Source organism: Mastigoproctus giganteus, chromosome 5 (genome assembly GCF_048544385.1).
Source record: "Mastigoproctus giganteus isolate SK-2022 chromosome 5, ASM4854438v1, whole genome shotgun sequence".
NCBI lineage: Eukaryota > Metazoa > Arthropoda > Arachnida > Uropygi > Thelyphonidae > Mastigoproctus > Mastigoproctus giganteus.
In genome coordinates this window covers 58327356-58350073 of record NC_143579.1, presented here as the reverse complement: position 1 = coordinate 58350073, position 22718 = coordinate 58327356, and the positions used below count along the sequence as shown (strand labels likewise).

General features: G+C 39.3%; 1 protein-coding gene across 1 annotated transcript in view; it reads left to right on the top strand.

Annotated features, from left to right (window-relative positions):
- Positions 1-22718, top strand: part of DNAlig3 (DNA ligase 3) — a 305218-nt gene that overhangs the window by 226675 nt on the left and 55825 nt on the right. The window contains exons 19-20 of the mRNA XM_090374562.1: positions 3095-3241; positions 16393-16503. Of these exons, the coding sequence (XP_090230688.1) occupies positions 3095-3241; positions 16393-16503 (258 nt within the window). The remainder of the gene's footprint in view (positions 1-3094; positions 3242-16392; positions 16504-22718) is intronic.

Genomic DNA, 22718 nt, shown 5'->3' with positions numbered 1-22718 from the left:
GACAGGGCAGTGTCGAGTCAGTTTGGTGTGACATAAGCATAGGGAAATCAAAATTGAGAGTAGGAATGTGCTATAGGCCTAATGACTCTGATGAGTATAATAAGATATTGTACAGGGAAATAGAGTGGGCCAGTAAATCAGAGAGTCTTATAATGGGGGATTTTAATTTCCCAGATATTGACTGGAATTTGTGGGTTGGTCACTCGCACACTAGCAAGGGTTTTGTGGATTTATTGGATGATTGTTTTCTACATCAGCATGTTCGTGAGGCAACAAGAGGGAGCAATACTCTTGATCTGATTATCAGTAGTGATTCTTCATGCATTAAGAATCTGCAGATAAATGAACCACTAGGTGGCAGTGATCACAGTGTGTTGAAGTGGGATTTACTCAAGGAGGTAACTACCATCAGAGGTAAAGGGAAGGGTTTTTGTTTTCGTAAAGGCGACTATGATGGTCTGAGACAGTATTTAAATTCTATACAGTGGGACCAACTGATGATGTTACCAACAGCAAACTCAAAATGGGAAGCATTCAAGGAACTAATCTTGGAGGCTACCAGGCTTTACATACCAACTAAGAAATATTGTTCAAGGTTTAGGCCTAAATGGTTGTCAGATGAATTAATGAGACATCTGGCAGAGAAGAAAAATGCATGGGATACATACAAATTAATGGGTGACATGGAAGCCTATGATAGATATAAGTTGGTCTGTAACCAAGTCACAAAGGAGATTAGGCAGGCAAAGGCAGATTACGAGAAATCCTTGGCAAAGGATGCAAAGAAAAACAGAAAAGAGTTCTTTACATATTTGAACTCGAGAAGGAAAGGGATGAATCAGATTGGTCCACTGGATATTGATGGTTCAACAGTTGAGGATCCTGCTCAGGTGGCTAACAATCTAAACGAGTATTTTGCATCTACATTCACGCATGAGGAGTTATTCAGGAAGGAGAATGATGTAGGTAAAGTAAACATTGGCAGTGAGCTGGATGATTTTGTAATAACTGAGAGGAAAGTGGAGGAGAGATTGTTGAGGATATACATAAAAAAGGCACCTGGGGTGGATGGGATCTATCCAGTTATATTAAAGGAGGCAGCAAAGTAAGTATGCAAACCCCTAGCCATAATTATGAGAGCTTCTTTGGACTCAGGGGAGGTACCCATAGACTGGAGGTGTGCAAATGTAACCCCAATTCACAAAGGAGGATCAAAGGCTGACACAAGTAATTATAGACCTGTTTGTTTAACTTCTGTTCCAGGTAAATTAATGAAGGCACTGGTTAAAGAAGCACTGCAGGATCATCTAGACAAGAATTCAGTTATAGCTCAGACACAGCATGGTTTTGTTAAGGGCAGGTCTTGCCTGACCAATTTGATTGGATACTATGATGTAGTCACAAAAGAACTGGATGCAGGGAATAACTTTGATATTATATATTTGGATCTTAGAAAGGCTTTTGATACTGTTGCACATGGAAGACTGCTGCATAAATTGGAGCAGTGTGGCATTGGAGGCAAATTGCTGCTATGGATAAGGGGATGGTTGAGTGGCAGAAGACAGAGAGTGGTAATCAATGCTCAACGTGGACTAATGTTATTAGTGGAGTTCCTCAAGGTTCAGTGTTGGGTCCGTTGTTGTTTTCCGTGTTTATGAATGATATTGATGATGGGATATCAAGTTTAATGTCCAAGTTTGCAGATGATACAAAGGTTGGCTGGGTCGTTAAGGACACTACTGACGCTATGCTGCTGCAACAGGATCTGGAAAGGTTGAACAGATGGGCTGAGAGGTGGCAAATGAAGTTTAACATTGAAAAATGTAAAGTACTACATATGGGAAACAGTAACCCCAGAGCAACGTATCAACTCTGCGGTACTACACTGACAGTGGTGGAGAATGAAAAGGACCTGGGGGTAATTGTGCAGGCAGATATGAAGTTCTCTGAGCAGTGCAGATGAGCTGCAAGAGTAGCTCATGGTGTCTTGTCAATGATATACAGGAATTTTTCTAGCAGGGATAAGGAGGTGATTATTCCCTTGTATAAGGCAATGGTTAGGCCACATCTTGAGTACTGTATACAGGTCTGGAGGCCTCATTTCAAGAAGGATGTAGAACTGCTGGAACGAGTACAGAGAAGGGCAACAAGATTAGTGAATGGAACAAAGGGTTGCTCTTACGAAGAAAGGCTTAAGTTTTGCAAATTACAGAGTCTGGAGACTAGGCACCGGCGAGGTGATCTGATAGAGGTGTATAAGGCTTTGAATGGTTTGAGCATGCTCAATGCCAATGGGATTCTTCATCTTGCTCAGAATAATCACCTCAGAGGGCATAAATTCAAATTGAGGAAGGACGGATGTCGGATAGATGTGCGGAAATTTGCCTTTGGCCAGCGGGTGGTTGGTTGGTGGAACCGACTTCCATCACTTGTTGTTGAAGCTGATAGCCTGAACAAATTTAAAGCTCAACTGGACAGGTATTTCGAACGAACAGAGGGGTGAAATGGGAGTGGGGTTTTTTTTTTTTTTTTTTTGGCTGATGCTGAATAAGCTTGCTTTCTTGCATCATATGCCTCTACTAATGCTAATGCTAATGCTAATCTGCATGTAATAACTCAACCCCCTAGCAGATAGATTGTCTATCTTTCGCAAATTTCATTACAATCAGTCAATTATTATTTATTTTTTTCATATATATCGCATAGGTTTTTTTATTTATCATATATTGTAGCTGAAGCACTGGATGTTATGTTTGGTGCCTTGTGCTGATTAGAGGAATGAACAGTCAATGTGGTGGATGTGCAGAAATTAAATTATCTTGGTTTGTGTATAAAAGTCATTGCTTTTTGCTCTGTTTTTTTGTTATAAAACATGAATTGTTAGTATTCCCTACTGAAGTATATGGCACTGCATACATTAACTAAATCGTTATGATATTAAATATGATTTCTAAGTTAAAAAAGGTCTATATATACATTAATTTAATTCAAAGTTTTGGTTGGATTTTGAATTAAACTTTAGAAACAAGGTACCCCTATAAAGTAATATAATTAAAAAAAATTATTGGATATTGTATATTTCTGTTTCTTAAAGGACTCTCCAGTTTGGGAAATTACAGCAGCAGAATTTACCAAGTCGGAAGCACATACAGCTAAAGGTATTTCTCTTAGATTTCCAAGGGTTACCCGGATCAGGCATGACAAGTCTTGGAAAGAAGCAACTACCCTACAAGAATTACAAGTATAGTGATTTTTAGCATGTTTCCTGAAAAATGTAATTTTATTAAATTTGACTATTATGAATTAATAGTCAAAAGGCCCAATGAAATCATTAGATTTCTAGTAATTTATTATTTTCATAAGTAAACAGTATGGGACCAGCAAACATTAATCTCTCTCTCTTTCTCTATTGTTCCACATTAATAGTAATGCAACTCAAACTAAACATATTTTGTTTTTATATATGAATTCACAAAATCATATTATGTAAATTAAATGCTACTCATCTGTTGGCAGTGTATCCTGTCATTTATCAAAAGATGCCCAAAAAGGATACTTTGCTTTAAAACATCCTCAAAGAAAAAAAGGCAACTGAGGATAAGACTGGGATAAGTGGAAATAAGTCCATGGAAATTATCCATTCACCAAAGAATTTGTGTAGTATTGCTATTGTCATAACAGTAATATGGGTTTTGCACCCCCGGTCACACACACACACACACACACACACACACACACACACACACACACACACACACACACACACACACACACACACACACACACACACACACATTATGAGAACTGCAATGGAATATTAAGTTGTGCATTTCTAATGTAACATGCAGAATTCAACTTTTTACATCCTTTGGCATTGCTCATATTATACACCAATTAGCCAAAACATTATGACCACCTAACTAATATGATGTTGGTCCTCCACATGCAGCCAAAACAGTTCGTACCCGGCGAGGCATGGATGCTACAAGATTTCTAAATTTGTCTTGTGGTATCTGGTACCAACACGTAACCAGAAGATCCTTTAACTCATGTAAGGTACGTGGTTGAGACACTGCAGATCAGAGTTGCTGTTCCAACACAATCCACAGATGCTTGATGGGATTGATGTTTGAGGAAATTTGCATCTACATTCACACATGAGGAGTTATTAAGGTTTGAAAATGGCAGAAGGTTATCAAATTGCAGCAGAGTGATTAATGATTTTGTAATAACTGAGAGCAAAGTGGAGGAGAAATTGTTGAAGTTAAACATAAGAAAGGCACCTGGGTAGGATGGGATCTATCCGGTTATATTAATGGAGGTGGCAAAGCAACTAAGCAAACCCTTAACCATAATTATGAAAGCATCCTTGACTCAGGGGAGGTCCCCACGGACTGGAGATGTGCAAATGTATCCCCAATTCACAAAGGGGGGATCGAAAAGTGACACAAGTAATTACAGACCAGTTAGTTTAACTTTTCCAGGTAAAATAACGGAGTTACTGGTTAAAAATGCATTGCAGGATCATCTAGACAAGACTGCAGCAATAATTCAGACACAGCATGGGTTTGTTAAGGGAAAGCCTTGTCTGACAAATTTGATAGGATATTATGATGTGGTTACAAAGGAAATGGATGCAAAAAATAATTTTGATATCATATATTTGGATTTCAGGAAAGCTTTTGACACTGTTGCGCATGGAAGACTATTGTACAAATTGGAGCAGAATGGTATTAAGGGTAAGTTGCTACAATGGATAAAAGGATGGTTGAGTGGGAGAAGACAGAGGGTGGTAATTAATGGGTGCTGCTCTTCGTGGACTAATGTTATTAGTGGAGTCCCATAGGGTTCAGTCCTCTGTTGTTTTGTATATTTATCAATGATATTGATGAAGGTATATCAGGCTTAGTGTTGAAGTTTGCAGATGATACAAAGGTTGGCAGGGTTGTTAATGACAGTAATGGCAGTGTGCTACTGCAACAGGATCTAGATAATTTGGGCAGATGGGCTAAGAAGTGGCAACTGAAGTTTAACCTTGACAAATGCAAAGTACTGCATATGGGTAGAATTAACCCCAGAGAAACGTACCAACTGTGTGGTACTACACTTAAGGTGGTAGAAAATGAAAAAGACCTGGGAGTAATTGTTCAGTTTCTGAGTAATGCAGACAGGCTGCCAGGGCAGGTCATGGGGTTTTGTCAAAGATATATAGGAATTTTGCTAGCAGGGAAAAGGAGGTGATTGTCCCTCTTAATAAGGCAATGGTCAGGCTACGCCTTGAGTACTGTGTTCAGGTCTGGAGGCCTCATTTTAGGAAGGATGTAGATTTGCTTGAGCATGTACAGAGAAGGGCAACAAGATTGGTGAGGGGAATGAAGGGATCCTCTTACCAAGAGAGAGGCTTAAGTTCTGCAAATTGCAGTGGCTGGAGACTAGGCACCTGTGTGGTGATCTGATTGAGGTGTATAAGGCCTTGAATGGGTTGAGCACGCCGAATTCTGATGGGATCCTCCCACTTGTTCAGAGTACGAACCTAAGGGGACATAAATTCAAATTAAGAAAAGACAGATGTAGAATAGATGTGCGGAAATCAGCCTTTAGCCAGCAGGTGGTTAATTGCCGGAACAAATTTCCATCTGTCATTGTGGAAGCTGATAGGTTAAATAAATTTAAGGAGGAACTGGACAGGCATTTGGAGGGAATGGTGTGATATTTTTTTTTTTTTTTTTTTTTTTTGGCTGATGCTACATAAGCTCATACATTTGCATTCTTGCATCACATTCCACTGCTACTATTTGGAGGCCAGGGCAATACCGTCTTCCTCATTCTCCGTGAACCTGTCTCGAACAATCGGGGGGGGGCATTGTGCATTATCCTGCTCAAAGACAGCACCGCCAGAGGAGAAGACTGTTTCCATGAAAGAGTGTACCTGGTCAGCAGTGATGTTTAGGTAGGTGGTAGGCATCAGAGTGCCTGGCACATGGATCACTGGACCCAAGGTATCCCAGCAGAACATTGCCCAAACATGACACCGCTGCCACCGGCTTGTTTCATCCCACGGTGCATCTAGATGCCATCACTTCCCCAGGTAAATGACGCACACGTACCCAGCTGTCCACGTGGTGAAACAGGAAACGTGATTCATCGGACCAGACGACCTTCTTCCAATCACTCAAGGTCCAGATTCGATGCTCGCATGCCCATTGTAGGCCCTGTCGCCGTTGAACCGTGGTTAGCATGGGCACTCGGAGTGGCCTGCAGCTATGTAGCCCCATTTTCAGCAGGGGTCAATGTACTGTGTGTTGTGACACATTACTCCCGTCACCAGCATTCCAATTACTGGTGAGTTACGCCATAGTTGCCCTTCTGTTGCCATGTACCATTCGGGAGAGCCTTCGCTCACCTGGAGTATCAATGAGCCGGGTTGTCCAACATCTCGCCAGCAGTTCGTGGGTTTCCCCTCCTCAAACTACTTTCGGTAGGTACTAACCACGGCTGACTCTGAGCGTCCCACCAGCCGTGCCATTTCGGATATTCTCTGACCCAGTCATCTGGCCATTACAATTTAGCCTTTGTCAAACTCTCTTAAATCCGCTGCCTTTCCCATCTGAGGAATAAGAGTAACACTGATTAACAGAGCTCAGTATCAGGTGTTTTTTATACCGTGTCCCGACCTATACACATGCCGTAGTTCACCTGCAGTTTCTTCGATTTGCATAATGACTCGCTGGTCATAATGTTTTGGCTCATCGGTGTAGAATCAATAAGGAGATGCAGTTAAGTTGCAAAAGTCATAATGCTGATAGTCGAAACATGAAATGGATCAAAATACCAATATATCAGAACGTTGACACATCAAAATGCTAGTAAGTCAAAACACCAACACTTCAAAACACCAAAATGTTAAAAATGCCAACTGATTGAAGCACCAACTAGTCAGAATGCCACAGGAAAATGCCATCAGTTTATAACATCTTAAAATGTCAACTGATTAGTCCATGGTTGATATTTTAGTTTATCTCAACTTATGTATCAGTTGTCCATTGACCTATTATATGTATTTGTCTGTGACACAGGAACCATGACAGAACACACTGGAATGCTCTTAATATACTTATATGGCATGCCTTTTTCTGTGCAGGACAACTTAATTGCTGCTTCAAGGCATTAAATTTTCTTTGTAAATAGTGAGCTATTTGTTACAATGCCTGGAGGTGGGTACAGTGAATCTGCACAGTAGGTGGTAGATGATTTTCATCAACCGGTGAAATACCACCACTTTGCTTATTGGAGGCTTGAAGTGATGAAACCCATGTTTAGTCTCTAGAGCAAAGTTTCCGACACCTCCTCCCCCCATACTTCTTCTTCAACCCATGCACGGTACTAAGTACTATAGGTTTTGATACCTTTCGTGTTTGGGATTTTCATAAAAAAAAAAAAAAAAAAATTAGGAATGAGCAGAAAGGGAAGAAAGAAAAGTTGGACGACTAGAAATGAGGTGGTAGTGTAAGTTGATTAAGATGATGTATGATATCCCTGCTCTTTGACTGTCATGCAAAGCTAACGTAAAGTTGTTGAATATCTGATTTCAGATGAACCTGTCTGTGATGGATGAAGGACTCTGGGGAATCTCTCCCAACCAGGGGATCCCACAACAGTGGTTGTATGGGTGTATGCTTAGGGGAGGGGGAAGGTGTAATATGCTGATGATAAGTTTTCCAACTGCTGTTATCTTAGGCTCTCTAATAGTGTTTGTTTGTTTGTTTTGGGTTTTTCAAAAACCGGATTAAGAACATTTATAAGAGATATTGCAAAATTTGTTTAATACTTTTTAGGGCTTAATTTTAAGGATTTTAAAATTCTGATAAAATCCTTTTCCCCATAAATGTAAAAATGAATAAATAAATAAATAAAATAACATTAAATTAAGAAGAGAGAATAAAAGAGCAAAAATTTATTAATTCCATGAAAACTAGGATAGATAAAAGACTATTTTGGTTCCCATATAATAATAATAATAATCAATTAGTAATACGTCCAAGTTTTTGGTAATGAAAACTTGGATTTATAGATAATAAGGCACTCCAACCTGAAGACACCCAAGCAGTTCTGGAACAACCTGTGGAGTACCGAAGTTTGCCATAAGGCCATGCCATCCCCCCCCTTCTGGATAGATCTAAGAAGATTAAAACCAAGGACATACAACAAATGATAATGGGAAATTCAGGAGGAAGAAGTACAATAATCAATGAGGAAGTCCCACAACTAGTGAACTCTGGGGATAGTTAACATCTACAACTACTGTTACAAGTTCAGCTGGCGCCTCCGTAGCCAGGTGGTCAGGAGCAGCATTGCGTAGCACGCATTTCTTGATTAGACTGGGGTTCGAGCCCATGACCACCAAATACAGAGGATGTGGAAAGGTCAGGGAATGACCACTGCATATCCCAGGAGCAATATGGCCTTAGTTGCTAATGCTCCTAAAAACCAAATAACAACAATAACAACAATAAGTTCAGCTGCGCACACACACTGGAACATAGCAGAGCAGTTCACCCAGATGATAAGGCACCCTGACAGGGGCAGGCCGTACTGAGGGTGCAAGGGGTGCTTGCACCTGGGCGCCAACGTTCAAGGGGAAACCTCAAAACCTGAAACTTTCATACACATATGAAGAAAATTTTAAAGGGGGTATGCCAAATTTTAATTGGCACCTGGGCATCAAATGCCCTAAGAATGCCCCTGCACCCGGACACAATCCCAGAGTCTCTGACCCAAGGATTCACCTGTCTGAAGACTAAGGACAAAGATATCACAATGAACCCAGTGAAGTAGAGACTGATTACCTGTCTCCAAACAATGTGCAGGATCCTGACCATCTGCATAGCCAAGAAGATAGCAAACCACTTGGGAGAGCCAGAACATCATGGATCAGCAGCAGAAGGGATGTGAGCAAAGGATGCAAGTAGCAATTGTCCATTGATGTGGCGGTTATGGAGCAAGCCTAACAGAAGCACTATGGGGCAATCGAGATTCAACTTTAACAGCTACTCTGGATCACTGAAGAGGTCAGTACTGACATCAGGATGCAATTTGGCCTAGACAAATGCAGGACCCGTGGATTACATCAGAGAAATACAATCAGCCAAAACTACCAACTGTAGACTGGTGAAGAGATGGAAACCATGACAGAGGGAGAGACTTACATGTATCTGGGGGTTGATGCAGGCTCAACGGTTAGAACACAAGGAGATCAATGCTTGCCTGACTGAGAAATATCATCAGAGACTGAGGAGCCTACTAAAAGCAAAGTTGAATTGAGGGAACATGATCAGCCATAAACACCTAAGCAGTTCTAGTACTAACATACTCCTTCAGGATTATAGATTGGACCAACACTGAGCTGGAGGAGATTATGAGACTGACCAGGGTGACCAAGAGCCGCCAACACCACCTGAAGTTAGCCATCGAGAGACTGACCATAGCCCAGTAAGGAGGGAGGGGGAATGACAGGTCTCATTTAATAATGGGAAAAGTTTAACTAATGTACATTTGCATCATTTCTTTACATAACCAACTACATAAGTAGTTATAAATTGGCATCATTAAGTATATCTCATATTGTGAATACATTCACAACGAGTTGCCATGATATTGCACTACCTTGAATAAGTAATGCTTCACCATAGGAGAAGACTCTTGTTACTTATTCTCAGCGGATACCATCACCCATACGGCACCATTTCAGAGCTTATTGGCTCCTCATCAGTGGATGGGCAGGTACCCTGGTGTTGCAATGATGACAACCCAGTTGCGAAGTATAAATACACAATATGAGAGATGCCTGATGTGTGGAGTAATTTAGATTATGGTAAGGAGGATTACCCACTGATGAGGAGCCAATAAGCTCCGAAACATTGCCATATGGGTGATGGTATCCGCTGAGAATAAGTAAAAATAGTCTTCTCCTATGGTGAAGCGTTACTTATTTGAGGTAGTGCAATATCATGGCAGGTATTCACAATATGAGATATACTTAATGATGCTAATTTATAACTACTTATGCGCCTCCGTAGCCAGGTGGGAAGGAGCAGCAGTGCGTAGCACATGCTTCTTGATTAGACCGGGGTTCGAGCCCGTCACCACCAAATACGGAGTATGCGGAAAGGTCAAGGAATGACCACCGCATATCCCGGAGCAATATGGCCTTAGTTGCTAATGCTCCTAAAAACCAAATAACGAACGAAATAACTACTTATGTAGTTGGCTATGTACAGAAATGATGCAAATGCATTAACTTGTACATTAGTTAAACTATTTACATAACCTGAGGCTTCTTTAGCCCTAAACTATACCGTAATGGGAGAAGACGACTAGGAACCTGACGAATTACTTCCAGTAAAACAAAGTACCAATCTACCAAGCCATAAGGAAGGCAAACAAACAGCATACACCTTTCAACTTTGACAAGGAAACAACTCACACAAGGAGAAGAAACAGACAGAAAGATTGGTGAAGAATGCACTCCATGGCAGACACTACAATGTCCTCCATCAAGACAAGACCTCCCCCTAACAAACCTATGCTGTGTCTGAACTATTATTGCAGTCTTGTCTAGATGATCCTACAGTGCTTCTTAAACCAGTGCCTCCATTAATTTCCCCGGAACAGAAGTTAGACTAACAGGTCTATAATTATTTGTGTTATCCTTTTATCATCCTTTGTGAATTTAAGTCACATTTGCACTTCTCCAGTCCATGAGGACCACCCTTTAGTCCACCGAAGCTCTCATAATTGTGGCTAAGGGTTTGCTTAATTCCTTTGGTGCCTCCTTTAATATAACTGGATAGATTCCATCCATCTGAGGTGCCTTATGTTTAACTTCAACAGTTTCTCCTCCATTTTGCTCTCAGTTATTACAAAATCATATAGCTCCCTGCCAGAGTTTGATAAACTTCTGAAATTCTACTCCCTGAATAACTCCTCATGTGTGAATGTAGATTCAAAATACTCATTCAGTTTGTCAGCTACCTGAGCAGGATCATCAACAGTCAAACCATGAATATCGAGTGGACCAATCTGATTCAACTCCTTCCTTCCAGAGTTTACATAAGTAAAGAACTCTTTGCATCCTTTGCCAAAGATTTCTCATAATCTGCTCTTGCCTGCCTAATCTCCTTTGTGACTTGATTACAGACCAGCTTATAATTGTCATAGGCTTCTGTGTTACCTGATAATTTTTATGCATCCCATGCATTTTTCTTCTCCGCCAAAAGTCTCATTAGTTCATCTGACATCCATTTAGGCCTAAACCTTGAACAATATTTCTTAGTTGGTATGAAAAGCCTAGCTTCCAAGATTAATTCTTTGAATGCTTCCCATTTAGAATTGGCTGTTGGTAACATCATCGGTTGGTCCCACTGTATAGAATTTAAAAACTGTCACAGACCACTGTAGTCACCTTTATTAAAGCAAAAACCCTTCCTTTTACCACCAATGGTAGTTACTTCTTAAGCAAATCCCACATTAGCACACTGTGATCACTGCCATCTAGTGGTTCCTTTATCTGCAGATTCTTAATGCATGAAGAATCACTACTAATAATCAGATCAAGAGTCTAACTCCCTCTGGTTGCTTCTCAAACATGCTGCTGTAGAAAACAGTCATCCAATAGATCCACAAAAGCCTTGCTAATGTGCGAGTGACCAACCCACAAGTTCCAGTCAATATCTGGGAAGTTAAAATCCCTCATTATAAGAGAATCTGATTTACTGGCCCACTCTATTTCTCTGTACAGTTATTCATTGTATTCATCAGAGTCATTAGGCCTATGACAGACTCCTACTCTCAATTTTGCTTTCCCAGTGCTTATGTTACACCAGACTGAATCAACGTTACACTGTTCACCCATGTCAACTGGATGCACTTCCTTAGATTTTGTGTTTCTTAACTACCAGCACCTATCCTGTCTGTACACATTGTATTCCCCAAATTCCAATTCTTCATTGCTTATATCTGTGTGACACCACGTCTCTGATATCCCAACAGTATCTGCCTTTGAAGTTTTGATCATCACATAAAATTCATCAAATTTATTTACTAAACTCCTAGTATTAGTGTACATGCAAATATACATGCACCTTTTCTAATTCTTAGCTATCCAAACACAACCCATATATTTACTTTTTCGACGATGACTCCAAGCAGTCCCTAAGATCCCCAGCACCTTGTTTTCCAGGCTGCTGCTCATCCCAATAAAAGTAGTGCAAGAATCACTTTCACCTCTGGCAGCAGCTACCTTTAACCTATTAGTCCATTTATTCCCCAAGCTAGCAGTTTTCCGACCAACGTAATGCTGCCTCAATTGCATCAACAAATATTCTTGCACCCTTTCTATTTAAGTGTATCTCATCCCTATAGAAGCAGTCTCTCCTGTTAACAAGCACAAACTACACTGAGAAAAATTGTACCCTGTGAGCTTTGCACAATTTCTCCAGAGCTGAATTGATTGGCATGACTTTCATCATATACTCCCTCCTATCATGTCTGGGCAGAATTGCAAACAATTTCAAATTCAACCCTAACTCGTAACTTTTTTATTTTAACATCATTGACCTGTACTTGTTAAGTGATTCTGCCATTCTCCTACTTTTAATGTCATTAGTGCCAACGTGTACAATAATATCACCTTTTGTGTCCTTAAAAGATGATAACTGCTCTACAATGTCATCAACTTTTGCCCCTGGCAGACACACCAACCCTGGTCCTGTTCCCCCTATCCTTTTTGCACAATATATTCTGTGTTTCCCTGACAGTAGAGTCACCAACAACAACTAGTTCCTGTGGGACCAGTGCATTCTGCCTGGGGATTGCCGCTGTGTTGCCTGATGTTCAAGGTCAAGCTCTGGCATTGATGTGGGCCGCTGAGAGCTTGATGGGCCCACCAATTTAATTCCTTCGAGGCATCTACTCTGTTCTTCAAGCTCTTATAAAGGCCCATAACAACACTGAGTTGTAGCCTAACTTCCTCATGCTCCTTACATTAGGCAAACACAAAGACATCCTTGGCAATATCATGTACTATTCCTGATAGGTCCACAAACATCAAACACGCAGTTCATTTTAACAGGCTATAATTCAGAGGACAACCACACCGCCTCAGTTCTCCCCTGAGCCACAGCAATCCCACTACCTTCAGCCTTTTGCTTTGCTGCTGTGGTCTGAGGCATGATTTCGATTCAATATCAATACAATTAAAAATATTACACTAAACTCATATCCCAATGTGGTAATAACACAATAATCCTATATATATTTCAGTATCAAGTTTAATCTCTTACCGAGTTAACATTATACGAATTTTGTATCTCCTATCGAATTTAAGTTATAACATTATGTTTGTAAAATATAAGTAATATAACTGGGATCTATCCAGTTATATTAAAGGAAGTGGCAAAGGAAATAAGCAAACCCTTAGCCATAATTATAAGAGCATCCTTGGACTCAGGGGAAGTCCCCATGGATTGGAGATATGCAAATGTATCCCCAATTCACAAAGGGGATATCTAAATGTGACACGAATAATTACAGACTAGTTAGTTTAACTTCCATTCCGGGGAAAATAATGGAGTCACTAGTTAAAGATGCATTGCACGATCATTGAGACAAGACTGAAGTAATAATTCAGACACAATATGGGTTTGTTAAGGGAAAGTCTTGTCTGACAAATTTGATTGGATACTATGATGTGGTCACAAAGGAACTAGATGCAAAAAATAATTTTGATATATCATATACTTGGATTTTAGGAAAGCTTTTGATACCGTTTTGCATGGAAGACTACTGTACAAATTGGAGCAGTATGGTATGAAGGGTAAGTTGCTACAATGGATAAAAGGATGGTTGAGTGGGAGAAGACAGAGGGTGGTAATTAATGGGTGCTGCTCTTCGTGGGCTAATGTTATTAGTGGAGTCCCACAGGGTTCGGTCCTCTGTTGTTTTGTATATTTATCAATGATATTGATGAAGGTATATCAGGCTTAGTGTTGAAGTTTGCAGATGATACAAAGGTTGGCAGGGTTGTTAATGACAGTAATGGCAGTGTGCTACTGCAACAGGATCTCGATAATTTGGGCAGATGGGCTGAGAAGTGGCACCAAAGGTCTGCATATGGGTAGTAGTAACCCAAGAGAAACATACCAACTGTGTGGTACTACACTTAGGATGGTGGAAAATTAAAAACATCTAGTAGTAATTGTTCAGTCAGATATGAAGTTTTCTGAGCATTGCAGTCAGCATTGCAATGAATTTCAAAATGCTGACATTCAGTAATTTGAATGTTAGCATTTTGAAATTCATTATTTTGTTGTTGGTAATCTGAATTAAACCTACCAATAAGGTGAGGACAATCTCTGATATGGTGTCTTCTGAGTGGTAATATTCAACTTCTCATAAAAGGTCAAGTATATATCATATACTTTACCTTTCAGGGGATGTGCTACTTATTCATGGTGCAAGAGTAATGGAGGAATTCACAAAGAAATGTGTTATAATGATGCATTTTCTGCAAATTCTGTTTGCCTTTGTACAACTGTTTACTTAAATGACACTGTTGCACTACTAGCATGTTACTTATATTCTGTTATATTCTGTGAGTTCCTGTTAGCTAAAAAATTGTAGTTTGGGTCCCATGACAGCAGTCACAAATGTGAACACACGCACACACTGGATGGCCAGTTTATTAGGTATACTGACATAACAGCAAGTAGCACCTCCCTTAGAACAGCTTCGTCAGGGCATGAATTCCATGTTTTCCAGATGCTCACTCAGGTTGAGATCCAGTAACTAAGCAGGCTAATGAAGTATGATAAAGTTATCTTGATACTTGACCATTCCTGAATGATCCATGCTTTTCAGCACGGTGTCTTATCCTACTAATCAGATGGATAATGGATAAACTGTGAACATCAAGGATTGTACCTGGCCAGTACCAGCTTTCAAGTAGGCTGTGATATTCAGATGTTGATCCACTGGTACAAAAGTTGTCAGGTATGTTTGCGACAAATTTAAATATGCTAGAAGATTGAAAGTTGGACTTACTTAGTAAGAAAGAGTCATTGCTAATTACGATAAGTATTTTTCTTATGGCCAAATCATGACAAAACAAGAAATAAAAAAAAAAAAAAAAAAAAAATAGCTGTTTGCATCCATATCAACTGAGTGTTATGCCAGTCACTGTTGTTGACTCAAAGTTTTCAAGGGTATACAGACTCTCTATCTCAGCTATATGAACTTCTGTGAGTATACTGTTTGCATTTCCATACATACTTTTTTTGTGAAATTTTGGAGTGCTGTTTGGAAACTTTTGGAGTGCTCCTGAGCATCTTGTGTTCTGTGCCTGTTCTTCTATTTCCTGTGTTTAGGAGGAGAAGTTTTGTGTTTGGGACTAAACTTTTTTTTTTTTTTTTTTTTGCTGGTACCATATAAGCTTTGCTTCCTTGCACATTTGCACATGTTACCAGTACTAATGCTAACTCCAAGAAGGAAAGCTTTCTGTACTGCCTCATATAGTCTTATACTTATCCTACATTTGATTTCTTCTTGCATTTGTCATATCATAAGATGATTTTCGCAAATACACAGATCATGGCCTTAGTCACTCATGTGTCATAAAAACCAAAATCAAATGCAATAGAGATTGGGCTGTCAGTTGACCCCCATATTTGAAGAACTCATGCAAATGCAATACAGTAATTATTGAAGGAAATCCAACCTAGGAGTGGTTCATAAGGTTCAGAGTATAAGGCACTTCCTTAGCTCTCTTAGTAGCCCACTTACAGAATCTCTTCCTGACTAATAGACACAAAGAATTTAACTGGCACAGCAGAAACCCCCAACAGAGTATGTAAGGAAACTCACATAGTATCTGATACATATCTAGTGAGGAAGAGGGTAAGGGTATGTGTCCTTAAATACTTTGGTTTGGATTGAGTAGTGTCTAAACGATATAAATGCAGTAATCCACTAGCCACAAAGTGGGGAAAAAAAAAAGGTAATGTGGGTTGCTTTTTAAAAATAACAAATTCCTAAATATGAGGGAATATATTAAATTGTTTTTGAAATTAATAGTTTTTTAGTGTCTAACTCATACGTGACCCTTAGCAAAGCAAAGTTCAGTTATTCTTCCCATCCAAAATACTTTTATCATAAATGTGGTTATTAAACTTATTTTTCAGAATTTCTGAAAAAAATTTTTTTGTTCCTGAAATGTTAATATTTTTTCCTTCAAAGAAGTTGATTTCTAAACTTACTGTATGTATACTGTACTTATATTCATAATGTAAAAATAAGAAAGCAGATTTATTTTAATAGTGTGCTCCTTCTTTTTCACAGAGTTTGTATGCAAATAGTAGTCGGACACCAGGAGTTGGTAAAAACAGTGGCCCGATTTGCATGAATTTAAATTCTGATGATGAACAAAACAAATCTAATTCATCAGATGTGGTAAGAAACTAATGGAGACATTTTTTTCTTATTTCTTATTCTACAAATAAATTAAAAGCATTAAAAAAGTATTTTAATAACTAATTTCTGAATCACACAAATGTGCATGCATTATATGTTAGGTGTACAAATAAATCAGTTTCACAGAGTTTGTATGCAAATAGTAGTTGGACACCAGCAGTTGATAAAAACGATGGTCATTTAAATTCTGATAATGAACAAAACAAATGTAATTCTTCAGATTTGGTAAGTAATGTAGACTTTTCTTTTTATTTCTTATTCTACAAATAATTAAAAGTATTAAAAAAAAGTATTTTAATAAATCTAATTTCTGAATCATAAAAATGAACCTTCTGTGCTCAGAAGGTTCATTTTAAATTGTGTTTAATGGGATGTATTACAACAGTAGCCTTATAAAAATTTTGATAATCATGAAATAATTACTACTTATGATTAATATGGATAGCCAACAGACGTACAAATTAAAAATGAGGTACTCACTAAGTTTTATACATGATAGCTACCAGTTGTAGTCACAGATTTAACTGTGTGATACTCTCACATTTAGTCTTCAGATTCATTATGCAAGAAAAACTAAGTAAGAATTTCTTTCAGTGTAAAAGGCCAATATTAATCTGTACTTCCAGCAATACAGATTCACTTACGTGTAATACTCTGTAATGGGGGAAGAGCTTCTCCAACCATGATGTAATTTGTTTTTATGCAGTTCTGTACTGATGGTCCAGATTTAGAAATGTATCAAAATGTTCTTGCATCAACAAGATTTTCACAGTTTTTTAAGGTTGAAATGTTTTATATTAGTCCTAGTATTAGTAAGGCCAAATGGAAGTGGACTTTTGTTATATCAGCCGTGGAAAAAAAAAACAGAATTATAATATAAAATAATGAAAAAAAAAAAAAAATCCAGAATATTCATACTGTTCCAATTCTTCTTCTTCTTCTTCTTCTTTGGTCCTTAGCTGGCAGCTGGGGGAGGCGGTTGGCCACACAACCAGTATGCTGCTGTAGGTGCCGCAGGGTTTCGGACTTGCTCTGTGATTCTTCCATACCTTACGATCCATGGTGTCAGTCCTGGCCTGGTTAAGGTCGAGACGTCGGCTCTTCAAGTCATTTTCCACTTGCTTGGCCCACGTTTTCCTAGGCGCGGTCCCGTTGGATGCTCCATTGGGTGGGTCGTTGTCTCCAAAGGAGTGTGGATGGTATTCTGTTCGTGCCCATTCTACATATGTGGCCAAACCATCTAAGCCTTCGCTTCTGGATTTGGTCGGCAATGGTTGGTAACTGTTCCAATTACCATAAGTAACTATTTAATTCTGCTCTGAATTTTGCCAGACTCTGCCTCTACAATCTTGGGAGGCAACTTATTCCAGTGTTTAACTGGAGATCCAGTTAATTTCATGAGATCCTGTCTTCTGTTATTCTCTGAGATTTTTTATTTATGTCCCCTGGTCTCACCTATGAGGGAGAATAAATCTTCCTCATTCACATCATTCATTTTATTCAATCCCTTCAGCACTTTTTGTACCTCTGTCAGATCTCCCTTTAGATGTCTAGTGGTCACACTTTGCAGTACACACCTTCAAAGCCATTCTTCATATGTGCACCAGTTCGCACTTGTAATTAATCTAGTTACCTTCTTCGAACTCTCTTCAGTGTTTTTTTTTTTTTTTTTTAGCATAACCTCCAGAGCTGAATACAACATTCAAAGTCTGACCATTATTTTGTATAGAGGAATAATGACATTCTTCTCCCTCCCAAAAAAGGTCCTATAAGTCATGGATAGAACACTGTGCGCTTTCCTAACTGCCTGTTTACACTGCATGGAAAATTTCATATAAATCATAACTCGTCTTTTTTTTTTTTTTTTTTTTTACCACTTTCAGCTACTCTCTCCCTAACTTATACATGCTCCAGGATTTCTGTTCCCCAAATTTTAATTTTTTTATCACTTATATTTTTTGAGCAATGTATTTAATGTAATAACCTAAATGCTAAGTGTAATGTGCGAAACTTAAATTTCAAGTGAATGACATCAAAGCTGAAGCTAATCAAATCTCTGTTGTAGGAGACTTAAACCTTTCAGTTAGCTTTTTTGTTATTCCCCTTTTATTTAAGAGAGCTTTTGTACCACTTTATTTTATAAGATTTAAAATAATGAATTAATAATATGGATAAACATTAGCATTGGCATACGATGCAAGAAAGCAAGCTTATGCAGCATCAGCCAAAAAAATGCTCCCATTTCACCCCTCCGTGCATTCCAAATACTTGTCCAGCTCAGCCTTAAATTTATTTAGGCTATCAACTTCCACAACAAAAGATGGAAGTCTGTCCCACCAATCAACTACCCACTGGCTAAAGGCAAACTTCCGCACATCTATCCTACAACTGTCTTTTCTCAATTTGAATTTATGTCCTTTCAAGTGATTCTGAGCAAAAGGAAGAATCCCATCAGCATTGGGCATGCTCAAACCATTCAAGGCTTTATACACCTCAATCAGATCACCTCGCAGGGGTCTAGTCTCCAGACACTGTAATCTGCAAACCTTAAGCCTTTCTTTGTAAGAGAAACCATTTGTTCTATTCACTAATCTTGTTGCCCTTCTCTGTACTCATTCCAACGGCTCTACATCCTTCTTAAAATGAGGCATCCAGACCTGTATACAGTACAAAAGGTGTGGCCAGACCATTGCCTTATACAAAGGGATAATCACCTCCTTATCCCTGCTAGAAAAATTCCTGTATATCATTGACAAGACACCATGAGCTATTCTTGCAGACCATCTGCACTGCTCAGAAAACTTCACATCTGCCTGCACAATTACCCCCAGGTCCTTTTCATTCTCTACCACTGTCAGTGAAGTACCACAGAGTTTATACGTTACTCTGGGGTTACTGCTTCCCATATGTAGTACTTTACATTTGTCAATGTTAACCTTCATTTGCCACCTCTCAGACCATCTGCTCAACTTTTCTACATCCTGTTGCAGCATCGTACTGTCAGTGTCCTTAACAACCTTGGCCAACCTTCGTATTGTCTGCAAACTTGGACATTAAACCTGATATACCATCATGAATATCATTTATAAATACAGGAAACAACAATGGACCCAACACTGAAACCTGAGGAATGCCACTAATAACATTAGTCCACGAAGAGCAGTGTCCATTGATTACCACTCTCTGTCTTCTCTCATTCAACCATCCCTTTATCCATAGCAGCGATTTGCCTCCAATGCTACACTACTCCAATTCGTGCAGCAGTCTTCCATGTGCAACAGTATCAGAAGCCTTTCTAAGATCCAAATATATGATATCAAAGTTATTCCCTGCATCCTTTGTATTCACAGTTCCTTTGTGACCACATCATAGTATCTAATCAGATTGGTCAGACAAGACTTCCCCTTAACAAAACCATGCTGTGTCCGAGCTATAAAAGTCTTGTCTAGATGATCCTGCAGTGCTTCTTTAACCAGTGCCTCCATTAATTTTCCTGGAGCAGAAGTTAAACTAACAGGTCTATAATTGTGTCGCCCTTTGATCCTCCTTTGTGAATTGTGGTCACATTTGCACATCTCCAGTCCATGGGTACCTCCCCTGAGTCCAAGGAAGCTCTCATAATTATGGCTAAGGGTTTGCTTACTTCCTTTGCTGCCTCCTTTAATATAACTGGATAGATCCCATCCACCCCAGGTGCCTTTTTTTATGTTTATCTTCAACAATTTCTCTTCCACTTTCCTCTCAGTTATTACGAAATCATCTAGCTCACTGCCAGAGTTGGTCCCGGGTGCCAAGCGTTTCCGTAGCCAAGCGATTCTTGTGCGATTAAAGAGTGTTTTTTGGTAAGCGACTAGGTTCTCTTTTGTTTTCTCCCTTACTTATTAAACCTTTTCGTTAAGTAGCTTCATTTTCTTAAAAACACTTAAGAAGTGAGCCCAGAAGAAGGAAAGTACCTTTTTCTTTAATTTAGTACTTCTACTAACTGTACTAACCTCTACGCTTGGCCACAAGCGGCACTGCTCCTGCCTCCCCTTGGCGGGGCCGGTAACCTGGGTGGTAAAGGTAAACCCCCAGGGCCAAAAGGAGCTAATATGGATACAAATAGTTTTCCACCTTTAGAGCCATTGAGCTCAAGACAAGAGACTTCCGACATTGACCATGACTGTGTTCACCCAAAAAGGCTTCGAAGGGAAGCAAAATGTCAAAATGATATACCGAATTTCTTGGTGGTACATTCGTTATCTGCCCAACCTGTAGGCAAGTTATCACCATTCTTGATACAAAAGTGTTTAGAGTCTATTGCAGGGTCACCAAAAATGGTGAAGCGACTACAATCCGGAGATCTCCTGATCGAAACAGCCACCTCAAAACATTCTGATCGGCTGTTAAATACAACATCATTTGGGGGGGCTGACAGTATCAGTTACTCCCCACAGAACCTTAAATTCATCAAGAGGTGTGATCAGTGAGTGGGATCTAATTACAGTCTCCGAAGAAGAACTACTCCAAGAACTTAGTAGTCAAAAGGTAACAAGTGTAAAAAGAATCATGAGTAAAAAAGATGGGAATCTAACTCCAACTAGAACCATCATTTTAACATTCAGTACTCCAGATTTACCATCCTCAATCAAAGCTGGCTATTTGAATTGCTGTATTAGACCATATATTCCGAATCCCGTTCGTTGCTTCAAATGCCAGAAATATGGTCATTCACAGCAGGCATGTAGAGGTGACTCCATCTGTCCCATATGCGGATCTAAAGAACATACTCAAGCTGATTGCTCAGCCGCAATCCCTGCATGTCCAAACTGCAAGGGAAGTCACCCTGCCTTTTCCAAATCTTGCAAGTTATGGATTACAGGGAAAAAAATTCAAAAATATAAAATAGAAAATAAAGTTACGTTTCCTGAGGCACGTAGGCAAGTTATGTTGAGCATGCCTAGCAGTTGATACTACGCTGTTCGCACTAGAAACTATGTATCTACTGGAGCACAAACAGATGTATCGATTCCGCCTAATACCTCAATGGCTAATTGCCTTAAATCTACTCTTTCAAATTCAAAAAAGAAAATCCTCAAAATAAAACTAGCGAAGCTACAAATACCCCAATCAGTATCCCTAGTGATACTCCATCTGACACAGGTTCAAAACAAATGGAAACTCCCACTGACAGTATGGAAGTAGATGAGCGTTTAGATAATGGGGAACCCATTTTGGAACTCCATGCAAATGACACCATGGATTCTGTACGCCCCTATTTCCCGAAAAAAGATAAAATAAAACAAGACAGACCGAAATGCTCCACTTCTAAAAAACAGTCAGACCAATCGACCACAACTAAACTCAAATAATGTCTAATATCATACAGTGGAACTGCAGAGGACTAAGAAGCAATTCTGATGACATAAAAGATTTACTGATTCAATATAATCCGATAGGAGATGTCTACAAGAAACTTTCTTATCATCTCAAGCTTCACCAAAATTTACAAACTATACAATATATAGAAAAGACAGGATTTCGGAGTCTCCTGCTCGCGGAGGAGTAGCTATGCTTATAAAATCAAACATACCGTCCAGGCAAATTCAGTTACAAACTAGTCTAGAAGCTGTGGCAGCACGTATTTCAATCGGTATATCAATTACCCTAACTTCTATATATATTTCCCCTTCTCAACCATTTTCAAATACAGAACTTGATAATTTGGTTATGCAACTACCATCTCCAATCTGCCTTTTCGGTGACTTCAATGGCCACCATCCATTATGGGGGTCACCTGCGATTGACACAAGAGGCAAATTAATCGAACCATTCATGAATAATAACAACCTAACTATACTAAAATTTTGGATCTCCCACTTATATTCACCTATCTACAGGATCTACTTCTGCAATAGACTTGTCAATCTGCTCACCACAATTCTCCCAAGTATGACATGGTCAGTGCTAAACTATCCTCTAAACAGTGATCACTTCCCAATCCTTTGCTCATTACAAACACGGGTAACTGCAAATCTCGAGCACCGATCCACCTGGAAGTTCAAGAAGGCAAACTGGGAGAGCTACTGTACCCAGGTCCAGTTAGACAGGAATTATGTTCAGCAACATCCAATTGAAGACGTAACTAACTACATTACCAATCAGATACTAAATGCAGCAAAAAATTCAATTCCGAAGTCACGACCTCACAAATG